Consider the following 24,085-nt stretch of genomic DNA (forward strand, 5'->3'; position numbering starts at 1 on the left):
GAAGTGGCTTTCAATTCTTAGTGTTGCGCTTTAACCCGCTGCGTCACCAGGGAGGGCCTGACCAGATTTTTAATATGCTACTGTTATTCCATGAATTATTTATCAACTCTTTAGTTTCCCCCATCTGTTATGATTCCTGATCCTCTCAGTGTTCCCTGGCTTTGATACTTTCAGAGGCCAACGGTCAGTTACTGTTTAGATTATGCCACAATTTGCATGTATCTTGTGCTCTCTTCCACGTTAGATTAAGGATATGCATTATTGGGAAGGAAATCATAGTCTCTGTGTATCGGCAGAAATCATGTTTGTGTGCATCCTATTACTGATGACTTATTTTTGTTCAGTTTGTGAGCTGGTGTTTGAGAATTCCATACTAATGTTACTGAATTTCTTTATGATTACTAAATATTTGGGGGGAAGATACTCTGATCCTATGCAAATGGTCTATTTTTGCTTAATTTTCTATCCACTAGTTTTATATCTATTTGTGGAAATTCTTATTGTGTTTTAATGGTAATTTTATTTCTATTTTTTCTTCACATTAATTAAAATGAAAAAATGTTACCCTCCCTGTTTTATTCAGTTATTTGTAATAGCATAAATTCATAGATATTTATTTTATTATTTGGTTATAATATTATCTGGTTATAATATGTCGCTATTAACATTTATTTTGTTGTTTAAGTAATTCCAACTTTGGCAACCTGCAACTTTTCCAGGGTGGTCTCGATGCCCTTTTGATGCTGTCCCTTTTTTTTTTTTTTTTAACCTCTTTACTCTCTAATGCTCTGAGTTCATATTGAGTTTTCCTTGGTCCCATTCTAGAATCAGTTATTTCACCAAGAAGTCCTATTTCTTCAATTACAAGTGTGTTACAAACTTTGAAGTAGGACTGATTATGCTCACTGCTACTGAGTACTTCTAGTTCCTGTCAGTAGGCAGAGTCAGGAAATGTAGATATGCATACTAGCTCATAAATACACAAACACATCAAATTTTATTTTAAAATCATTTATATTTCTGCATCATTTACCTACTATATTTTAAAAATATAAACTCATAGTAGCATCTCCACTTTTTTTTTAAGTGTGAAAGAACATAAACAAAGTTAATGTGCATAGAGAAGGAAGAGAAGAGAGGACATTAGTATCTCAAAAAACCACCCAATAGTATCCATCCCCTTTTGAGCTAATGGCCAACCAAATAAGGCTGGCCAAAGTGAACTTGCCAGAAAGCTTGCCACAACTCTAAGTGACCTTCTGGTGGGGAACCATAGGACAGTGATTCTGAAGCAAGTCCCAGGGCCTGGGACAAAAAGAGCAAACTCAAGATAACAGCTGGCATTTTTAGCCCCCTGTGTGTATCTCTACATAACTTTCATCCATGTGTCTCCTTCCCAACAGTACCAGGGTGCAAGACAGGCCAAAGGAACAAGAGTAGCCCTCTCTTCCTCCCTGTCCTGTATCTCCAATTTTAATCCAGTACCACAGAGCTCATTAAAACATTCCTCCACTCCTACCCTTTTTGGAACTTTTTTTTCTAACACAGAGAAAACTGACTCCCATTTTTCGCAATTAGTTGTTAACCCTACACTACAACCATAAATTAAAATGTTTTCAAAGCATCTAAAAACACCCTTTTAATCTCTAAAAAAAAAATCCTTTTAGATTTCCTAATCCATAGATCTACGAGAAGCAAATTATTAAACAGAGAAATAAAAGTTGTTTTGTCTTTGGCCTGACGTATTCTTTCAAGGCATTGCTTTGTAGGATTTCTTAGCTCAGTTTCTTCAGTCTAATTAGGTAATTCATTTTAATACAGTTAGTTTCCCTAGCCACAGTCTATGTACTATTTTTACCATGCACACATATCCTCTTAATGTTGTTATTTTCATACAATAAAATTCACTGTGGCATACAGTACTGTGTGTTTTTGGTCAAGTATGTAATATGCCACACACCTGAAACTCGCGTCTTGAGGAGGGAGGAGACTGAGGTTGCTCTGAAATATATAATCCACATATAAAAATATAAAAAACTATAAAAATTATTGAAATCTAAATATTATTGAGAAAACTGAATATTTCCTTTGCAATATTACTTTTCATTAATTCATTCAATTTGGTTTATTGCCAAAAATTTTCTTTGTCACAGATGAAACTTCATAAGAAAAGGGACAATAATTATATTCATGATGCTATCCCCTGTGCCTAATGAATTGCCAGATTCAAATTGCCAGAAGGTTTAATTTACCAGTATTTTCTTTCTATTGTCTGGTTTTTTTTTACTTTGTATTGGTTATTTATAGTTTGTTTATATATTTTTTAAATCACTGTTCATTTTAAAAATAATGTTTGCTTTCTTTATTCATTGTAGTCCCCATAGAATTTCCACCACCAATTCATACATGCACCATCACCATAGTCCCTGTGCTCTTCCTACACTCGATTTGATCCCTGCCCCTCCTCCCTCCCCTGCAAAATGTCTCTAATTTATAGCTGTCTGTTTATTTTTGTTATGTTTTGTTGTAGGTTTTTATTGTTACTATCTTTTCTTTGAATTGTGTTTGGTTCCCCTATATCCCTCCTATAAGTGAAACCACCTGATATTTTTCTTTTCCTTCTGACTTATTTTCACTGAGCATAATCCCTTCTGGAACATCTATGTTGTTGGCATTAGTTTATCTATTTTGATTACCAGATAATATTCCATTGTGTATATACACTAAATCTTCTTGATCCAGTCATCTATTGTTGGGCATTTGTGTTTATTCCAAGACTTACCTATTCTAAATGTGCTATAATAAACATAGGGGTGTAGGTATTCTTTTGAATGAATGCTTTTGTGTCCTTTGGGTAGACCCCAAGGGATAGAACTGCTGAGCCATATGGTAGCTCCATTTTTAGTAGTCTGAAGAACCTCTATATAGCTTTCCATAGTGCTATAGGTAGTTTTTAAGATGCATTCACTAAATGTCTGCATAGCTTTTGAAAAGCATCTGGACTAGTTACATAATCTAGCAAATTGTATTACCCACCCATTTGACTACAGAAAGCATGATGGCTAGTGGTTTAAAACTTAGGTAGCCAGAGTCCTGCATTATGATCTTTTTTAACAGTCCCAGTCTGTAATAGATCACACAACATTGGGGATTTCAAAGTTGGGGGAGCTAAGAGGATTTTAGACATGGCTCTGTTATTTGGAAAGTTTGGCTTTCTTCATCAATTCAATTTTCAGATACTAGAGGCTAGGTTATAGCAACTGAATGAGAACAGAATTGTGGTCATTAAAATTTTAAATTTTTTGTGAGTTGTCTTTTTTTTAATGAATAATATAATAGCTTATTTTTACATCATTTTGTGCTTTTTTCCACCTCATTTGTAATCCCCTTGGGCTTCTAATCACCAAATCACCCATGTGCCATCACCACAGTCCTGGTCATTTCCCTCCCCCCACTGTTTTTGATCCCATTCCCCAGTCCACCCCCATAAAACATTTCTGTTACATAGCTGTTCATTATTATTATTTTGTCGCCTGGTCTGTTGCATTCCTGCTATGAGTAAAACCATCTGGTATTTTTCCTTTTAGATTTTTAAGAAGAAAAACTCAGACAAGTCCAAAGAATCTAGAGGCATGTTTTCAGCATATTTTAGAGTATGTAATTTGAGACTTTAACCTAGAATCTTTGCTTCTATATAATACAAGGGACTATGGTGATGGTGCACAGGTGAATTAGTGGTGGGGTGTTCATGGGGAAATCATACACTTTACAAAATAAAGGATGATGTAAAAAATATATTTTATAAATTAAAAATAATTTTAAAATAATAATATAGGGCCAAAATTAATGATGATTCACAGTAACCTACTGCTTGATTTACAGTTTTATTTCATAATTTGGTTGACCATTTTTTTTTATAATATCCAATTGCTAATATTTTTCTAGATTTAAGTTAATGGGATAATATTACAACATTGGTTAAAATTCACTAAATATCTTTTTTTTTAAGACTTATTTATTTATGCACACAAGAACTGAGATACAAGCCATAGGTGCAGGGATAGGGGGAAGTGAGAGCATTCACCAGAGACAGAGTGGGGAGCAGCACAGGCAGATCTACTGACATACGCTGCTGAAGAGAGCAGCAGGCAGGTCAGGAGAGGTCTGCCACACCCTGTGGGTCACGTCCCTGGCCAGGAATCGAACTCATGCTGCAGTGGCTGCGATAGCTTCATAGTGCTGTGCTTTAACCCAACCCTCTGGTGCTGTGCCACCAGGGAAGGTCCTCACTAAATTCTTAACCATAGTTGAAGATAAGGCAATTTTCATTATTCTTATCATTTTCCAAGATTTCACTGTATGTGGACGTGTATATTTGTGTTTGCTGGGGGTGGTAATTTCCCTGTTGTACTTTTGAATAGAGGCTTCCAATGAACACTAATAACAATAATGTCATACTTATTTATGGAAAGAACTAATCTAGATTCTATGGAGGTAGGTTGATGTTTTGTGAAAATGAAATTAGAGCATCAGCATATCTCAGCATTAATAAACTGTTTGTGTTGTATAACTCAGAGTTAAGAAAAAACAATTTTTCAAACTCAGTGCTTTTTGATGGTCAAGTGTTTATTCCACTGGGTCATTAATGCAATATATTCCCAAAGTATTTTTGGAGCAAATTTCATCTGGCTAACATTAAAGGAGAACTGGCCCATGGCAAGCTTTTTACATTTTTAAGCAATAATTCTCAATTGTTAGGTAGGATCCTTTTGAATATACTGGATCACTTAGAAATGAAAGGGTTGGCAAAGACCTGTCTTTCATAATTGAATTTGCAACAAAGTTGGGCATAGTAAACTTCAAAAGACATTATTGGTCCTAATTCCTATTGCTGAATCAATGACAGGTTTTAACAGTAAAGAAAATTCAATACTTTTGTTATGGAAATCAGATTTTTAAAGCATTAACAGGAACCCATCACAAAATTTAGACACCAATAAGGAAAACATTTGAATGTCAACTGTCTATAACTGAATTAAACTTGCTGCATTTTGACAAAATTTGTGGATGATGGCAAACAGTGGAATAAAATAGAAAAAGCTGGAATGATTTTGTTTACTAAATTTCTCAATGTCAATTTTTATTTTTTTTAACCTTCTACTTATTTTCTCTAAAATGGAGAGTTGGCCAACCTTATTTTGTCTAGTTAAATAGAAAAGGGAATTATTTAACTCAATCAAACCCTTAACTGTTTTTGGAAGTTAATTTTAATGCCAATTGACACAGTTAAAATTAGAATCAACTTAGATAAACTCAGAAAAGAGGATAAAATCAGTGCCACGGACAATATAGGTAAAGAAAACTCTCCAAAGCATTAGGGCCTCTCTCAAGGTTTATTCCCCTGGCAGTGGTAGAAAGAGTTAACACTGCAATTGACTTACTCAGGTGCCAACAAGCTCTGGAAACATCAGGCAGAATTTCCTCTCTATGATGATTATTGAGATGCACCCACTATGTAATGAAGCGTTATTGCACATTATCCTTTAAACTGCGATGACAGATTAAAATTACTAGTAGCAGAGGAAGTGGAGAATGGGCCACAGATAGTTATCAAGAAGCAACAAGTAAGTGGAGTAAGGTGTGGAGTAAGGTGTTTGGAGATATCACCTGTCTTATGGAGAAAGGTACAGTTTTAGGGTATGGGAAATAAAGGTTGAGGTAATTGGGAAGATATTGCCAGGGGCCAGTTTTTAATTAAGTTGACAGCTTAGATAGAACTTTATACAGGGCAAATACCAGAAATCCAAGGTGGGCAACATTTAGTGCACATAACTCTGCAGTAACAGTATCATTCTGGACAATGCCATGTAAACCAGGGCTAGAACTATGAGATCACTTTTAGGGGCAAAACCTTTTTCATCACCTGTCAGGATAAATACCATACGAAGAATGTGCTCATCCACAAAATGGTAATGAAATAGGAAAAAGACATCAGGGATGATAGCTGTGGGAGTCAGTGCATAAATTTTGCTTAGCAAGTATTAAAGTATATTTATGCTGCCTTTCTATTATGACACTCATTGAACTAAAAGATAAATCAAGGAAATGGATTAACAAGGTTATTAAGTGGGGCCTCCTTGGTGGTACAAGGATTAAAGTCTCAGCTATTAAGCTATCCCCAGCCACTGCAGCACAAGTTCAGTCCCCAGGCTGGCCAGGGAATTGACCCACATGGTACAGCAGATCTCTCCTGATCTGCCTGTTCTGCTCCCACTCGTCTCAGTAAATCTTCTCACCTCCACACTTCTGGCCTATACTCCAGCTCTTGTATGTATAAATAAACATTTTTAAATAGGGTTATTAATTGGATGTAGAAGAAGAAAGCTGAGCAAATGAATAAAGGATGAAGGATTTTTTAATTATTTCAAAGGATTATAGTTTTCAGATATTGTTTGACCTCTTAAGATAGGGTGAAGTTGATTATTTTTTTTAGCAATATTCATATCTGAAATAATACCGTGTACATTTTAAGCTTGTATCAACAAGTTCCATATTCTATATAAATGGGGAAAATGCAATTCATAATTGACAAGGTATGAATTTTTTATACTTCAAGCCATGAGGCTGCCACATCCACAAATGTAATACCTTAGCAAATATATCTTATGTTTATATTTATGAAATGTACACAATTGACACAGAACGCAAAAGAGAATATGTGTTTTATATATATATTTATTTACTATGATTTGCAAACCCTATTCTTGGAAACATTTATTAAATTAGGAACAAGGAAGGAATGCAAGTAAAATGTGCTCAGCGTTTCAATATATCTGAGACTTTGTATTATTTTATTCATTTTTTTCAACTCTTGGGCCTCTGTTGATTGAAGTGTTGGCCTTGCTTTGTTTTCCTTTTATATGGAGAACTAGTCTCAAAAGTTAAAGTGATAATTCACTAAAATTTAAAATTCATCCATGGCAGTTCCATGTGGCAATGGTTAATGTGTTCAGTATCCTCAGTTGAAACAATGGTAAATCAAGAACTAGAAAAAAGATTTACCTGTCTGAACTCATGATGTAGTCCACATTTTATGTCAAGAAAAGAGGGCACCATTGCTTGCTAAAGAGCCATACAATGAAGAGTTTTCCTGAAATAATTTTGATACCCACTTGAACATAAGTTCAATGATGGTAAAGATGTTGTTTTATCATGCCTCTCAACCTCCATCATGCCAGCATGAAATAAGAGGACGTAGTATCTCTAACTACCTCTTCAGGTGAGGAAAGGAAAGAAGGAAGTACGCTCTTCATGCCCAGGGAGCTGGAACATTGACAGCCATTTGGAGCGGCTCCTAATCTGCCACAAGTGGGACACTGCGGAGTGATGATGTCTCAACTCAAGTGGGTCTGAAATATACTTAAATCAGTTCTCCCAACTCTGGCCTGGCTCATGAGGAGCAAAGAGGCACAAAACAGCAACTCACCTTTCACTTATTGTTACAGGAAACAGATACATCGAGACATCTTGCAGTAGGTGCAATGTACCTCATGGTACGAACATTCCCTCGGAGGTCAGATGTTTAGGTCAGAATTGTGACTCCACCACTGACTAGTCGTTTAGCCTCAGTTAACGCCTGGTCTGTAGCAGGATAGGAATCCTATCTCATAAAGCGGCTGTAATATCAGCACATTAATTACCCAGTGAAACTGCTAAATAAGTATTGACCTTTGTCATATGTCCTACATCCCCAATGTTCTCAGACATAAGGATTTAGTAAATATTTTCACTTACTATTTGAGAGGAAAAACCATGGAGCGTATATGAGCTAGAACATATAGACAGGACTCATAAAAAGTAATGACACCATTAACCATACAGAGCTTTCCTTTTCTTCTCTAGATTAGTTTTCATCTTTTTAAACCCCTAGCCAATTTCAAACAAAATATGAGCCAGACCTTTATTTCAAATCCTTTTCTAAACATTGCTATTATTTGAATAACTGAGGTTGTGAACCAGTTGTTTAACTGGTGGACTACACTTCTTTTCTTTTGCTTTGAAGGTATGGGTTGTTTGGTATTTTTTTTCTATTTTAATTGGTCAGTTGTAATTTAGGGAAGACAACTTCATACCTCCATCTGTGTCAAGAGGCTTTGCTCTCCCTCCACCAAAACTCCAGTGCTGATGCCTCATCTCCTACTTCTCTCCCTTCTTCCCTCATTCCCTCTGCTACACAGTATGCTTTCACAGCATCAAAGAATTATTTTCTATGTGCTTTGCCAGTTTAATATTTCTTTAGTTCTTTATATTCAACCACTGGGAAACTGTTTTGTCACTTTCTGACTTATTTCACTTAGGACAGTCACCTCAAGATTCTTCTTTTATCCCAGAAGGCACTAGTACAACTTTTTTAATAGCCAACTAGCATACCATTGAGTATATATTACACAGTTTTGTAGGGGGTTTTTATCTGTTATTGGGTATTTAGGTCAGTTCCATGACTTGAATGTTGTGAATAGTACCATGATGAACTCAGTGCATACACATTTTTACATTGGTGTTTTCCTATTCTTTGAGTAAATTCCTAGCAGTGGTATTGGTGGATCATGTGAGCTTTTTTTTTTTTTTTTTAAGAAAATCTCCAAATAATTTTCCATAGAGACCATAAGCTTCTAGAGTATTATCTGCAGGTAGCCTGGTAAAATGTACCTAATATTTAGAAAGCTTAGGGTTATTCTAAATGTGTTGTCCTTATCTTCTTGATGACTGTTTTAGAACAATAGTATTACTACTTCTGTTGTTTCAGTAACTTGTAATATAACAGGGATATAAATGTCCTAGATTCCAACTACATAGTCAGGAACATTTCCAGACATTTCAAATTTAAGTAGAAAAATGGCTTTCTTTCTCTTTTGATTCATTAAATTATACACACTCTGAGGGAAAAAAAATCAGTAATATAGTTCTGGCAGTACATAGTAGTACTGACACTTGTCTTAGTACAGGGTATTTCTTCTACATCAGCACTAAAATCTGGCCAAATAGCATGACCTTGGCCTTCTTTATAAACTCTTATAATTTTTAAAATACACTGGTGGAAATGAAGTCTCTATGGAGATATGGATGATTTACTAATAACGGGAAAGTTCAGCTTCCATTACTACTGATGGCTGTGCCTCTGTTTATGTTTTCCCTAAGCCATAACTATTTAAAATGTTACTGTTAGCATTCTTAGTTGTCCCATTTGTTGGTATATAACTCTCCTACTTAAATATATAGAACAAATCATATTAATTAAAATAAATTGCTTAGACAGTTAAGTTGTCTTGCAGATTGTCTCTGAAGGCTATAAATTCAAATTAAGGGTTTTGCTTCTTGTCCCCAAGCTTGGAAAGATTCCTTTTAATGCATTAGGAGTTGCACAGAAATCAACTACCTTATGAAAAAATATTCATTTTAATTCTTGCAGAAATAGCTAAATAAACTGCATATATAGCTAGTTTATATATATAATATAATTCTAATATGTAATATAATCATATAGAAATTTTTGACAGAAACAATCAAACTGCTAATTCCTAATGACAAGCCTTAAATAATATTGAGTATGGATTTCATAGACCTAATTGTATTTATTGCTACATACTTTAAATGTTTATTTCCATATTCATAACTATAATTTTATGTCTGTATATTTATGTAATATATACATGACATTAAGCTCTAGGGGGTCCTAAGTGGGACAGCATATTAACAAACTGTGATATATTTTTATAAAATAAATAAGCCTTATTTTCTTATATTAAAGTGCTAAAATGGGTCAAAATAATTTGGAGGAGTTAGAATTATTCACTATGAAAAAGTCTATGGTGCATAACTGCCAAAGCAAAAGTATGACTGCCATTTATAGTATTGTGCAGAAATTGAATCTTCATGTTTATAGAATCTCTCTATTAGGGGATATTTCAATCTATCTTTAAATTTGAAAATAAAATTGTATAAATATTGGTGACTATTTTTGATCTTTTTGTGGATGTATTCCTTAACACTTTTTTTTCCTATTCAGTTATCCCCATACAAGCACACAGTAATGTTTGAGGGAATAATTAAATTAAGCATAAATCTATAAATCTCTCTCTCTCTGCCCCATATCAAGGTGAAAGTTTTGCCATCTACTACTCGCTCTTAAGTGTTCCTGCTGAAAATAGTGTGAAACTTTGTAATACCTATATAGGGCTCCTATTGCTTAACTAAGTTTGAGATTCAGTAGAGTTCAGAGACAAACAAAACTTTAGTATTAAAAATTGCAACTTAAAAGGAAGTTTTCTAAAATATTCTGTTGCAGATAAGAAAGTTAAGAAATAAATCATCTAGATTATATGAAAAGTATAATTTGATCTCTCCATTTCCTCTAAAAGAATATGTATATGCTAAAAGAAATGTACCAAAACAATATAGATTTATTAAAATGTGGGCTTTAAACCATTAGACAAAGTGGATGTGGATTTGGGTCACCTGGAAATATATTAGAAAAGGGGTATTTTAAAGACCTGTCTCTAAAAGAAGAGACTAACTCTGTGTTCTCTGTGGTGGCAAAAAAGAAAAGCATTACTAAAAATGGAGTCATTTTCATTCAAGGTGATTACATTCAAAGCTGATTTTCTGGTTTGTAATAGTGTTCCCATAACTGTTCATGAATGCTCATGAAGTTATTCTCAAATGTGAACTAGCCTTATGTCTATCTTTTCCCTAAAGTTTGTCCTTTGAAACTAGCTGCTATTCAGAGTCATCTTCCTATAGAAATGCCTTTAAAGAAAAACACCAAATTTTCTATAGTTTCCAATTTTACTATAGAATTCGATAATAACGTATCAAAAAAAAAAACCAATCAAAGTCCTTTCTTGTCATTAATGTTGCTGCCTTTCAAGTGAATGAAAAAGGACATGAATTATTCCCTAAGGCTTTCTCAAATTACTTCATGAGTCAAGGAATAAATTCTTAAAATATGTCTTGCACACAAACAATTGTTAAAATAAAGCCTAAGGAAATGGCACCAGAATCTTTTTATTATCACTGACATTTCCCTCTTAAACTGAAATATTCTACAAAATCTTTTTGGGATTTTGGATTGGAACTTAGAATAATTATTCAGTCTAGTCTAGATTATGAACTCCCTTCATCTGAATAAGCTCCTAAAGAAAAGACCGTATTAAGCTCATCTCATTTTATCTAATACAGTGCTTTGAAGTTTTGGAGATCTCAATAAATTAGCCTTCATCGAGACAGTTTCCCGTAATTTGTAATTTGGACCCTCTACTATATATTCAGCATATAGCACCATATTATAGAAACTGGTGTAGTCTTCTGTGACTAAAACAGAGACTTATTAGGTAGACATTTTAATGAGTTTGTCTTATATTTTCTTATCTTTTTAAACCTGATAACCTAAATATTTAATTTCTATCAGTAAATTCCATTAACCAGAATGGGAAAAGCAGAATGATTATGTTTTATTGATGACTAAGTGCATTGCAAGTGAATGTAATTTCAAAGAATTAACTCTAATAACTTCATAAGAAAATAAATGACAGAAACGTTATTACAAATCTATTGTGTGCTTTTTAGGTACTTCTAAATTAATGAGACAAACAAGGCTATTAACAATCAGAGATTCAAATGAGGCCAATAGAATAAAGGTATATTTCATTATTTCACTGATATTTAACTATAAGTGAAACAAAAAAATCAGAGTGAGAAAATGTTACTGGGGCCAATCATGGTGTCACATCACCAGAAATTAAATATTGAAATACTTGGTAGTCCACAAAGGAAAATTTACCTCTATCTACAACAGACTTAAATCACTTTGCTAATAAAAGCCTATTTTAAAACCTTTTACATTGGTCAAAAACATAGGTCAGATACCAAATAACATGATCACTGAATGTCTTCTTTTTGACACCAATCTTTAAAAGGATATGGAGATGGTTAGTATATGAATGAATTTGCAAAATATCACTTTTGAAAGGGTTGGATCACTGACTTTAAGACTTTCAGATTCATCTCATGATCTAGAAGCTAAGGATGAGAACTTTAATTTTCATACTCGAAAAGGCTTCATTTTTCTCATTCATGTAAAATGAGATACCAGCTACTACCCATTCTGATTCTGGTAGTTAACAGTTATTACTGCTTTATCATCTTAAGAATAACACATTAATGCCTAAGTTTCTAACACATACCAACCAATATGTCTTTGTGAGCAATTTCATGTGTTATTTTAAATTTATTTTTTGAAGTAAATTATTTGCTATAAAAACTATAGAAAACTAAAAGACTACTTCAAGTAGCTCTAAGCATAGATGAAAATCATGTATGTGTGAAAAACACAATAGAAGTATCCAAGAAAGTAACCAAAGGGGTTCAGCAAAGCAATATGTGGCCAAGTGACCAAAATAATGTTGATATTAGGGTCTACTGAGCTCGAAAGAGGACAAGCATATCAGGATTAGGTAATTGGGACAGACCTCTTGAAAGAAGTGAGATATAGAGGGACCTGAAGAAAAATAAACAGAAGTGTCGGAGTCCAGCTCCAACTTTTGAGGTGTCTGGAGGCAGTGTACAGGCAGCACCCTAAGATGGGAAGGCGTCGGCGTGCAGAAATTCCAAGAAGGGGAGAGGGAGTGAGGAAGACACGGGAGTCGGAGTTGGGTGCAAATCTTCCTGCTCATCTTTTTGCAGGTCTTTATTTATACTATTTATACTGTTTAGCAAGATTTAGTTACAATAATGCCTTAGGTAAGTTAATAAGAAACCGACATAAAAGTTTCAAAGGAAGAGGGGAACAATGCATCTTTTTCCTTCTACTTTATGGCACACTATACTATACGTCTTTGTGATAACTTTCATGTATACGGATGTTTAACTGTGACTTTAAAGGATCAGGGTCTGGGAAAGGATGAGCTGTTAGCAAAGGATTTAAGAGTCCTAGGGAAGGAATAAATTGTGTTAGCATAGTCATCAGTGATAGCCTAAAGAGAAGCTAATGGTTAACTTAAGGTTAGCAGAGAGTAGCTAGTGTTTGTTTTAGGAAGAGGTTAAATAAGACTAGCAGAGAGTAGTTAGTGATAGTTTTAGGAAAAGAGTAAATTAAGAAGAAGTTACATAGTTGTGCATTAAGCAAAACCTGTGTTGATAATGTTAGGAAATTGTCCATGGGTCCTAATGCCCTGAGAGTTATCTTAAGAATCACTTTTTGTCAAAAGACCAAAGAAGTTTTCCAGGAGTCTTGATGCTCTGGGGTCTTATCTCTCCAGGAGCTTGCCTTTTGTCTTCAGTCAAAGGAATTTCCTGCCCAGGAGCAGCTCAGCTTGTACTTTGCCCAGGCCAGCTAGCCAATTTAGAGCTAAGGCAAGCCAGTTACAAACTGATGTTACTACAATATATTTTGATATTATGATTATACAAAAAAGGAGGTCATAACATAAGTTAGCAGTGGAAATTCTGATATTTCAGAGCTTTTCCCGAGCTATCCGGAATCTGTCAGACGATAGCCATTGCATAGCTTGTGTCACAGATGGGTAGATAGAAAGACATTTCAAGGAAGATGTATAGCAAATGCAGACAAGCAAATGTGAGAAGACATAAGGCAGACATCAATAAAGGAAACCTTTTTCTCCCCAAGGAGAGAGAGTGGCAGCTAAGCAGAACTACTGAGAAGCTGTTAAGACTGGACAGGGTAGTCACTGCAGGTTTAATAAGATAGAGGTCTAAGTTGTGTGCTCCAGATGGAGTATATTGCACAGTGCCAGCAATGAAATCTTGAGTACCTGAAGTGTAGACTGATGGCAGGGGGGGATGAGTGTCAGCATGAATGCAGAAGAAGTTTTCCGTTAACTGGTTACTGACTGTGTGGATTGTAAGTGACTCAAACCCAGTCTTTTGGCTTCTAAACTTCCACTCCTGAGTAAATAATTTTCTAAGCAGAACACTGAGAACTTTTCAATTAAAATAATAGACTAGACAGGGATGCTTCAACATTATTTTGGAGGTTCTGGGGCACACATTTCTAGTTCCCCTGAAAATTTGGAAGACAACTCTTCATTGTGTGGGATTGTTGATATTAAAGATGTTTATTAAACATCTTTATTAAAGATGTTTATTATTAAAATAAACAACATTTATTAAAGATGTAGGCTAAATGCTCCTTGACATCAGTTCTAGAGATACACTTAGGAATTCAAATACAATGTTCAGGGAAACAAAAGCAAAAATACACATATCAACTTAAAAATATCCTCTACAGAAAAAGAATCTTCTGTGCAGGAAATGAAAGTGCATCAAAGGTGAAAAGATATTTGCACATCATACGGCTGGCTCTGACATACAAATACCCCAAAATTCTCCCCAAATGAAAGATATATTAAGCATCACCGGAATTCTTTCTCACTAATGTGACTGTTTAATGTTTTGTAATCCTCAAAGTCTTATTGAGGCCCCAAATCTTTCCTGCTCATGGAAATGACAAAAATCAGAGCATGAAAGAGCTCTGTGACATTAGCTAATGTTCACATGATATAAAAAGGAGCAGGAAAATACCTCTTGTCCTGGTTTCACTATGTGTTTAAATCCAGGAAGACCCACCAAGAATGCAAACCCCCATGTCATTCAGAGTATTGCTTATGAGCAAAGCTGTGAATGCTTGTTCTGTTGGAGGATCTCAGCTCAGGTTTTTAGGGGCTCTGTTTTGTATGATTAGAAAAAGGGTCCCCTTGTCTAGAACACAACATATTCCCTTCCCTGTCTACCCAGAAGACATCTAAGAAGGAGCATATTTAATAAAATATTAAGATTATGGGATTCTGTTTTTCATAGGTGTCTAAGGTACATCACAGCTATTGCCACCAGTTGGAGCAGGGTCAGGTTGTAGTTCTTTTTCCATAGTAGGGTGGTGGGGAATTTAACAATAGTAAAAGAGCATATCCAAGTCAGGAAAAACAAAAATATAATCAATTCAGAATGACTTTTGGGGGAAAATAGAATATACTAGTTCTGACATTTTCTGGATTCTGTAGGGACATGTTTCCACTACAGATTTTAAATATATTAAAGGAAACTAGGAATAGACATTTTAAACAGATTGCCCAGTCAATATTGTTTAACAAATGGATAGATTGTTTTCTCTTCCAATATATTTTTTAATTGACTTGTGTTTACACTGTGTGAACTAGGACTAAAACTGTGACTGAATTAGATGCAAACTTCTCTTAAGAACTTATATTTGTGATTTATAACAATATTTATAATACACATACATCTGAAATCCCTAGTGTTCTTATTCAATAAAAGTCACTTTATTAGGGGAAATGTAGTTCTAATTTATTTTCTTCTTATATTTTTTTATTCTTTTATAAATTGATTTCTGTTTAACATGCACCAAGAAAATATAAAATGGTTGTGTTAGGTAAATAACTTTGCCTAATAATCAGTTAATTACTAGTAATGATGAAGTTCCTGTAATTTTCATGAAGCTTCAAAAATCCTTATCTTGGATTCTATATACAATGCATTTAAATTATAATTATACAGATTTTTTTAAAAAGATTTATTTATTTATTCATACAGAACTGGGGTACAGGCCAGAGATGTGGAGGGTGAGAGGATTCACCAGAGTCAGAGGGGGGAGCAGAACAGGCAGATAGAGGAAGTACACTGCTGAGGGGAGCAGTGGGCAGGTCAGGAGAGGTCTGCCCCGCCATGTGGATCTCCTCCGGGGCAGGCGGGAATCGAACTCATGCGGAAGTGGCTTAAGCTTCTTAGTGCAGTGCTTTAACCCATTGGGCCACCAGGGAGGGCCTATATAGATTTTTTTTTAATGAAGCAGGGAGATTGTGCTTTCAATTTTCACAAGTAGAGACAAGGATCAAAATATTTGTGTGCATATTACATATTTTTTTTCTGTTGACATTCACAAAATTATTTACCCACTACCATATTAGCACCTTTCATGGGAGAAAAAGGCAAACTTAATTTTTCTTGTTTTGACTTCTTTAAGAATATTTATATGAATTTTAGAAGTTTTTTTTTTTTTTTCATAGCTAGTACAACTCAGGCAGCATTTATTTCAGGAAACAAATTCATGATTCTTTAATAGGAATTAATAATACCTACAAAAATGGTTTTAAAACCCTGGTTAGTATTGCATTTACAAACTCAGATTTTAGGATATATCTCTCTGGTTTTGATCCAAAGATATTTGGGGAAATGGCATTAATGGTCCGTGCTCTGATTTACCTGTAAAACAGGAATAATATTTTTCATTAAAGACGTAAAGTGTTATTCATCAAGTGTTTAAAACAATGCATAAGTCACATTTAATGCTATGCCAATATTTTGCTGTTGTTGTTATTTATTTTCTTGCTTGAGAAGAATTCATTTTAACAAGCCTACATTCACCCAAATAAAATGGGTATTCACAATTTTTGTTCTGTAAAATTTCATAAATGCAGTATAAAGTAAGCTTATAGCTAATTGTTAAATCCCAAAATATTAAATTTAGTATTGCCCTTTGTGACATGACTTTGAAGAGTGTGGTAATGAGAATAAAATCTATATGACCAATGACCTAACTCTGACTAGAAGGGAACATGTGGGAAAACTGAAACAACCAGAAATAGCAGGGTTGAGGCTAGGAGATGAGGCAAATACCATTCAGAGGATGAAGAAAAACTATAACTAAACCCAGGTCTAATCTCTTAGATAACTCCTTTTTACTCTTCACTTTTCTTCTCCTTTTATAATGCCACTTCCCAATACTCACTAGGACATATCGAACCCAGCACACCCACAATAGGGACCCTGTGTAGAAGTTTCTACAGGACATGAGATATTCATGCTTTTTTTTAACCACTCAAAACCATAAAAATCCCACCCTTGTATGAGCCTGTTTCTTAACTAGGAGTTCTGGTTATAATATAATAGGAGCCTCTGGAAGATACTCGGTGAACAGTTCCTTATTTGTTGGAAATCTTATCCTCTAGACTCCCTTATAACTGAGGATCTTTTGGGATGGATCTACATTGGTTTTAAAATCCTTTAGTAATAGTAGGCTATGGTGAATGGCTTAGGAGATGGAAGAAATAGCAGTGGAGACAACAGGAAGGAAATGTATGCTGACAAATGCTGGATTAAGTATGCCCTGATTCATTTTAGGGAGGTGGTGTCTGTAAAAGGAAGGTGTAGGCAGGATTAACTCTACCTGGATTATTGTGATTTTTACTTTGCAAATTAGATACACATATTGGTCCATTGTGTTCTGTATTCCATAATTGGATTACAGAGTCTCTCTTGCTAAATATTTTATGGAAACTTGCAAAGAATTTGCTGCTTTTCTTGGGTGAACTTCAAATCTAACCTTATTTGTAGGTATAGACTGACCTGCCGTTAAAGTATATTCAATTTAGCTTGATATTCTCCTGTTGCCAAAGTCTTCCTGGCATGCTTAAAGCCATGGATATGTTGATCAGTGAAGGAAAAAAAAAAAAAACATGAAAAATCTTTATTAATGGCTAATTCTAGATTTTATTTTTATGCATGTATATACTGGTAAACTATATAAAATTGGAAAACCTAGAAATCCCGAACCCTCTTTAAAAATAATGATTTAAAATTTTGTCCTGGACCAGAGCTGGTTTGACTTTACTTTCCCTTCCAATTTCCCTGGCCCACTCCCCAGAAGCAGTGCCAATGAATGATATTGCCAGGAGACCGTCAGGAGGAGAACAAACAAGGAGAAACAGACTCCTCAATAAACCAGTGACTGCACACATTCAAGCCTGAATAATGGAATGCTGACAATAGTTTGAAAGTTACAAAAATACTAAGATATGATTTTTTTTTAAGGTGGGAAATGAAGAAGGATGAAACACTAGAAGAAGAAGAAAAAACTATGCTGGAACATTTAAAACGAATTTATACCACCCAGAACACTTCTGCTTCAGATAACACAGAGGAACAGTCATCTTCAGTAAACAGCAACAGCTTTATTTTAGGAAATAATCACATGTAATGGAATAAGATTTTTACTATAGTCAGAATGAAGCTCAGATGTGCTGTGAAGCATGAAACCAATGACTGAGTAATCTCTGAACTGAAAGGGAATATAACACATAAGGAATGAAGTGTTATATGTTTTTTTATCCTAAAAATGATTTCAAATGTTTTTCTCTCTCTAATCTTTCTCTTTATATGATATAACTGCTGCCATCTCGTGTTCCCTTTTGAATTACTTTTTTTTTTTCTTTTCTTTCAGTCTTGGAGACTTTTATAACAACAGGAAAAATATTTGGAAATACCTTCCCAGAGTATCTTTGAATACACATTTTGGATTTTAGGTTAAATGGAATCACATAGTCTCCTGAGGGTCATCTGAAAATCTCAATTTATTTTATAGCTATGGCTCAGGTCCAGGCCTTAATCGTCTTTAATATCCACCATTGTTCTGCCTCCTTGCCCATGTTTTCTTCCTTACTTAATTTATCTTAATTATAGCCATGAAAAGAGCTCTGCAGAAGTGTAACAGTCTTCATAACTTTGTCTGTAGTATTTTCTTCAAACATCAGATCCTAGACCCAGCGGCTCCATATTCAGGCATTTGACTCCCATTCTCTTAACTCAATCTACACACTTTCCATTTTTCCTAACCAGAAACCATCTCTCTCTCAAAACTATGAAACTATATCCAAAACTCATTTCAACAGTCTCTATCCCACAGCTCATTATTCAGTTTCTGTTACATCTGTTATTTCCATTGCATTGGTAGACACACGCATGAGGAATTGAACATGTCCTTATGCCCATTCTAGCAGGTAAAGCTGTATTGACTACATCCTTCCTATCAGCGCCTGATATTAGATTATAAAGACTTGAAAGCTTTACAGTTTCAAAAATCTCCATTGTTATCTTTGTAGCAATAGCCTTCCCAAATGCCTGCCACAGAGTTATTTATTTAGTGGGCAGTTAACAAACATTCCTTTTTGACTGCCTACCATCGACAGAAGAAGCTAACAAAGACACTGGAAGACTGTTGAACAATCTAGAGGACATCTAGGATAAGCCTTATGTCATAAACTCTTTTAAACCATTTAACATCGAACATCATGGTTTTTAGTATTCTCAGATTGTCTATGTGCCCACATTCTGTGATTTTTAGAAAATATGTGTAGGCTACATGGTTTCCAAAGGATACCATGCATTTTTCAAAGTGTAAAAGCTTAAGAGTGCAGGGGAGGTCACCTTAGAAAATCATTTTGCATTATTTCTTTAAATAAAAATACATAAATGGCCATGGAGCCAGCTGACTACTAAAAAACACTTTTTATTTTTAAAGAATATAATTTGGTCTATCTAGTCATGAACCACATGCTTCAAAGCTGGGTTGTAATCATTTCTAAAAGTTCTATGTAGACCATTTAAATAATTGTAAGGACATTTTATGAAATTTGGGAATGCTTTTCATTTAGTCTTAACTATAAGCAGTTACTGAATCAATCAGGGTAAGGCAACAGTTTGCATTATTCCTTCAGTGAGTAATAGCCTATGAAATTGCCTAACTATATATTTTAAGAATAAACACTAAGATTTAAAGTCAAAATAAAAATAAACTGACCCAATTAACTAAATTAACTAACAATAATTCTATCAAGCTATGGAATGTCATAATTCTGTTCTTTATGGTCTAATATACCCACAGATCATCTCTGAAGTGACTTTTCACTTGAATCCATATGTTTCTATATCACTTCTAGGAAGTGGTTGAGTTGTTCTAGAAAAAAATTTCTCTATGACTCACATTTTTGTCCTTTATTTTATTTTATAATAGCTTATTTTTACATGTTTTTGTGACATTTTCCATCTCAGTTACAACACCTTGGGCTTCCCATCACCAAATCACCCATGTACCATCACTATAGTCCAGTGCATTTCCCTCCCCCCGCTGTTTTTGATCCCACAAAATGTCTCTGGTATAGAGCTGTTCATCATTATCATTATTTTCTCACCTGTTCCGTTATATTCCTGCTATGAGAGAAACCATCGGTATTTTTCCTTTTCTTTCTGGCTTATTTCACTAAGCATGATCTTTTCCAGCTCCATCCATGTTGCTGCAAAAGGCATGTGTTTATTTATTTTATTTTTTTGGTTGCTGAGTAATATTCCATTGTGTATTTGTACCACATCATTTTATTCCAGTCATCTACTTTTGGGCATTTGGGCTGTTTCCATGTCTTTCCAATTGTGAATAAAGCAGCAATAAACATGGGGGTGCAGGTATCTTTTTGAATCACTGTTTTTGTGTCTTTTGGGGAGATATCTAGGAGTAGGATTGCTGGGTCATATGGAAGCTCCATGTTTAGCAGTTTGAGGAACCTCCAAACAGTTTTCCATAGTGGTCGTACTAGTTTGCATTTCCACCAGCAGTGCAGGAGAGTTCCTTTTTCTCCACATTCTCGCCAACATTTGTTGTTGCTAGTTGTTTTAAGATGTGCCATTCTCACTGGTGTGAGGTAGTATCTCATTGTGGTTTTAATTTGCATCTCCCTTATTACAAGTGATGTTAAACATTTTTTCATATGCTTGTTGGCCATCTGCATTTTCTCTTTGTAGAAGTATGACTCACTTTTTTTTTTTTTACTTTTTTTTTAAGATTTATTTATTTATTCATACAGAACTGGGGTACAGGCTAGAGATGCAGAGGGTGAGAGGATTCACCAGAGACAGAGCGGGGAGCAGAACAGGCAGATGGTCGAAGAACACTGCTGAGGGGAGCAGCGGGCAGGCCAGGAGAGGTCTGCCACGCCATGTGGTCACCTCTGGGGCAGGCGGGAATCAAACTCATGCAGAAGTGGCTTAAGCTTCTTAGTGCTGTGCTTTAACCTGCTGCGCCACCAAGGAGGGCCCATGACTCACATTTTCATGGAAAGAAGTTTAGTAAGGGGAAATGGGAAGAATTGAAAGTAGAAAAAAACAGGCGAGCTTACATTCTTTTCTATACCTGTTGAATTATCTTATGTAAATTAGTGAAAATTACATAGCTATAATACAGTAAAATATAATTGGAAATGATAAATGACACCATTGATTTATCAGATGGTTTTGAGTTTATATTTGATATGTTTCTTAAATTATGATATGAAATGGTATTTCTAACAGTTATCTTTCTTATATTTATTTTGCATTTGTGGAAGGTAACAACAGGAATAGAGTGTAATATTTTATAACTCCTGATACGCTTATTACAAAAATGTTATATTCTTATAAAATAGTATTTTCTGTGTTCTGCTTATGTATTTTCACATTACAGAGGTATCTATTATATTGACTTAGCAATTACTATATTAAATAGTATGAATTAATTTTTAATGAAATATAGATAATGTGTATATCAGATATTTTACATTTTTGTCATCTTTAAAACACACTGTTAAGGAACTATTGACTTAGAAAAATAAATCACTTATTTTGTCTAATTGTTGTTTACTCATAATGTTCTCTTGTCCCAATTCATATATCATTGAGTCAGAGATCTCAAATAACTTGTAATAAGCACTTCTTGGTCAGATATAGACAGCACATATTGGACTTGACAGAACCACAAAGAAATAGAAACCTAGATCACTGATAGTTATAGAACCATGAAAATGGTCCTGAGGTACCTACATTTATGTGTATAAGAAATAAACTTCTATTTTTTAAAACTGGTATTATTTGGTATTTTTAATTATCCAAATCTTAAGCTATCAAATCCTTAGCCACCTAAGAAATAAATGATATGGGAGAAAAAATTCATTTAGAAATTCATTAACTTCAAAGCTGAAGTTACACTATGGCTCTGAAAAAGATATCAAATTGGCCAAAGGACTGGTAATGTGGAAAGTCAGGCTAGGAGAGATTTGCCAAGTGAACATTTTCACAGTAAGAGACAGAAATCTCCTTGCAAGATCAATATTATAATTGTATGTAACATAATCACATGCACATAATAATGCAAATTCCATCACCTTCACCTAATTACAGGGGTTAAAAGCAAGTCACTCATCCCTCACATGCTCAGGGAGAAAAGATCACACAATAGCATAAATATCAGAAGGTGGGAATAATGGGAGCAACCCTGGAGTCTGCAAGTTGAAATCTAGGCACTGAAATACCCTGTATTGCAGGGTATCGGCAAGTAGGGAAATGGAATTAGAGTTGGGCTAGGAATAAGAAAACTGGAATTTATCTGCTGTCATTTATCAAGCAGCTACTATAATCCAAGCTCTGTGCCAGACTTTCCATAAGTAATCCATTTAATCCTCTAAGTTATTATTGAGGTTGTATATTGAAAACCCCATTTGGGTTAATAAGGAAATAAATTACATCCAATGATGTGGAAAAAATGACCCAAATCTTAAATAAAGAGGCACATCAAAGTTCAGACTTTAACATACCACCTCAAACTCAACTACATATTACTAGCAAGTGAGCTGGGTTCAAAAGGAAATAAGCAGGACATTTGAAATTAAACTGAATATGTCAAAAACTGCACCCCTGATACCGACAGCATGACAACATGAAAGATCCACTAAAACACTCCTAGGAAATATTTAAAGAACAATTTTTTTTGGTCCCTCCCTTGTGATGCATTGGGTTGAAATGCAGCACTATGAAGCTATCGCAGCCACTGCAGCACAAGTTCGATTCCCAATCAGGGAGGTGACCCACGCTGCATGGCAGAACTCTCCTGTCCTGCCTGCTGCTCCCCTCAGCAGTGTATTTCAGTCATTCTGCCTGTTCTGCTTCCCACTCTGTCTCTGGGGAATCCTCTCAACCCCACACCTCTGGTGTGTACCTCAGTTCTTGTGTGCATAAATAAAATCTTTATATTTCAAAAAAAAATTTTCCCATTTTTTACTTTTTAAAAAAGTATTTTATAGTTAATTTATTTTTAACTAAGGTAATATTGGGGTACCTTTATCAGGTATTGCCACTATAGCACACCTACCAACTCACCCACATTCCACCGTCAAACACTACTGTGTTCCTTCCTAATTTTTTTCCCACCCCACCTTCATCTTCCACCTTGGCACTTCAGTTTTATAGTCAACTAGCAAAAATGTTTCTCAGCTTTTCTTTATTTGATTACTAACTCAGTTACTTTATAAAAAGTAAGTGTTGAAAGTTTGTAGAAATGGTCCAAAAGTCAAGCAACATGAAGATCAGGTAAGAAAGGTATGTAGTATTGGAAGCAAAACAGCTACTTCCCTGTCCCTGCCATCGCAGCCAGACTCTAATGCCCAGGACAGCTAATGTCACAGGGATTCCTCCCTCCCCAGCTGTCAGTCTGAGGAATTTTGTTCTGAAAGGAAAAGAATTTTCACATTTGTCATCTGCTCTCAATTACCTGTTGAGGATAAGTCCTAGGCAAGTGCAGTCAACAACTCATCCTTCTTCCCTCTGTTACAGGGCACCCCAATGTGAATTGGGTTGCCTGTCTGTGGGTCTTCACCCGTGCGCTTACAATTCAACCATATTATGGACACACTCAAAAGGTTAAATAATGGATTTATTTATAAGGAGAAAGGTATGGGAATAACCCAGGGAAAGAAGGAGAGAAACATAGGTTAACTAGGATGTCCTACCAGTTCTGCTGACTTGGACTCCACCGGCAGCTGAAAACTGATTGAGCGCCAAAATGATCAGCTGTGAACCACCAGGCCAAGAGCCCCCCAAAGTCCATGGTTTTATCCCAAGCTGGCTGCTCAGCTCCGCCCTCACGTCCCTGCGTGCTGCTTCTTGGTACAGATGGGATTTGGAGTTCCAGCATCTGGAGTGGGGGCGGAGTCCATGAAACCTGTACCTGTTACACCACCAACTCCGATTTACGGAATGAAGGCTCCAGCTTGTGTGTGGTGCATAAAAAATAGAAAGTGTAAATTTCCTGGATCTGGATTCATGAGGCAGGGGCTCCACACCAGGAGAGACTATTTTTCTGAATGGCAGCTTATTTTTTCTTTTATGGTTCATACTTCTGAATCCTGTTTAGGACATT

General features: G+C 35.2%; 1 protein-coding gene across 1 annotated transcript in view; it reads left to right on the forward strand.

The window, feature by feature from the left end:
* Window positions 1–18,067, forward strand: part of LOC101622315 (uncharacterized protein KIAA0825) — a 183,070-nt gene extending 165,003 nt beyond the window's left edge. The window contains exon 6 of the mRNA XM_012721758.1: window positions 17,902–18,067. Within this exon, the coding sequence (XP_012577212.1) occupies window positions 17,902–18,067 (166 nt within the window). The remainder of the gene's footprint in view (window positions 1–17,901) is intronic.
* Window positions 18,068–24,085: the final 6,018 nt, after the last annotated feature.

The sequence above is a fragment of the Condylura cristata genome, unplaced genomic scaffold, assembly GCF_000260355.1.
Source record: "Condylura cristata isolate star-nosed mole 26May11 unplaced genomic scaffold, ConCri1.0 scaffold00007, whole genome shotgun sequence".
In the NCBI taxonomy this organism is placed as follows: domain Eukaryota; kingdom Metazoa; phylum Chordata; class Mammalia; order Eulipotyphla; family Talpidae; genus Condylura; species Condylura cristata.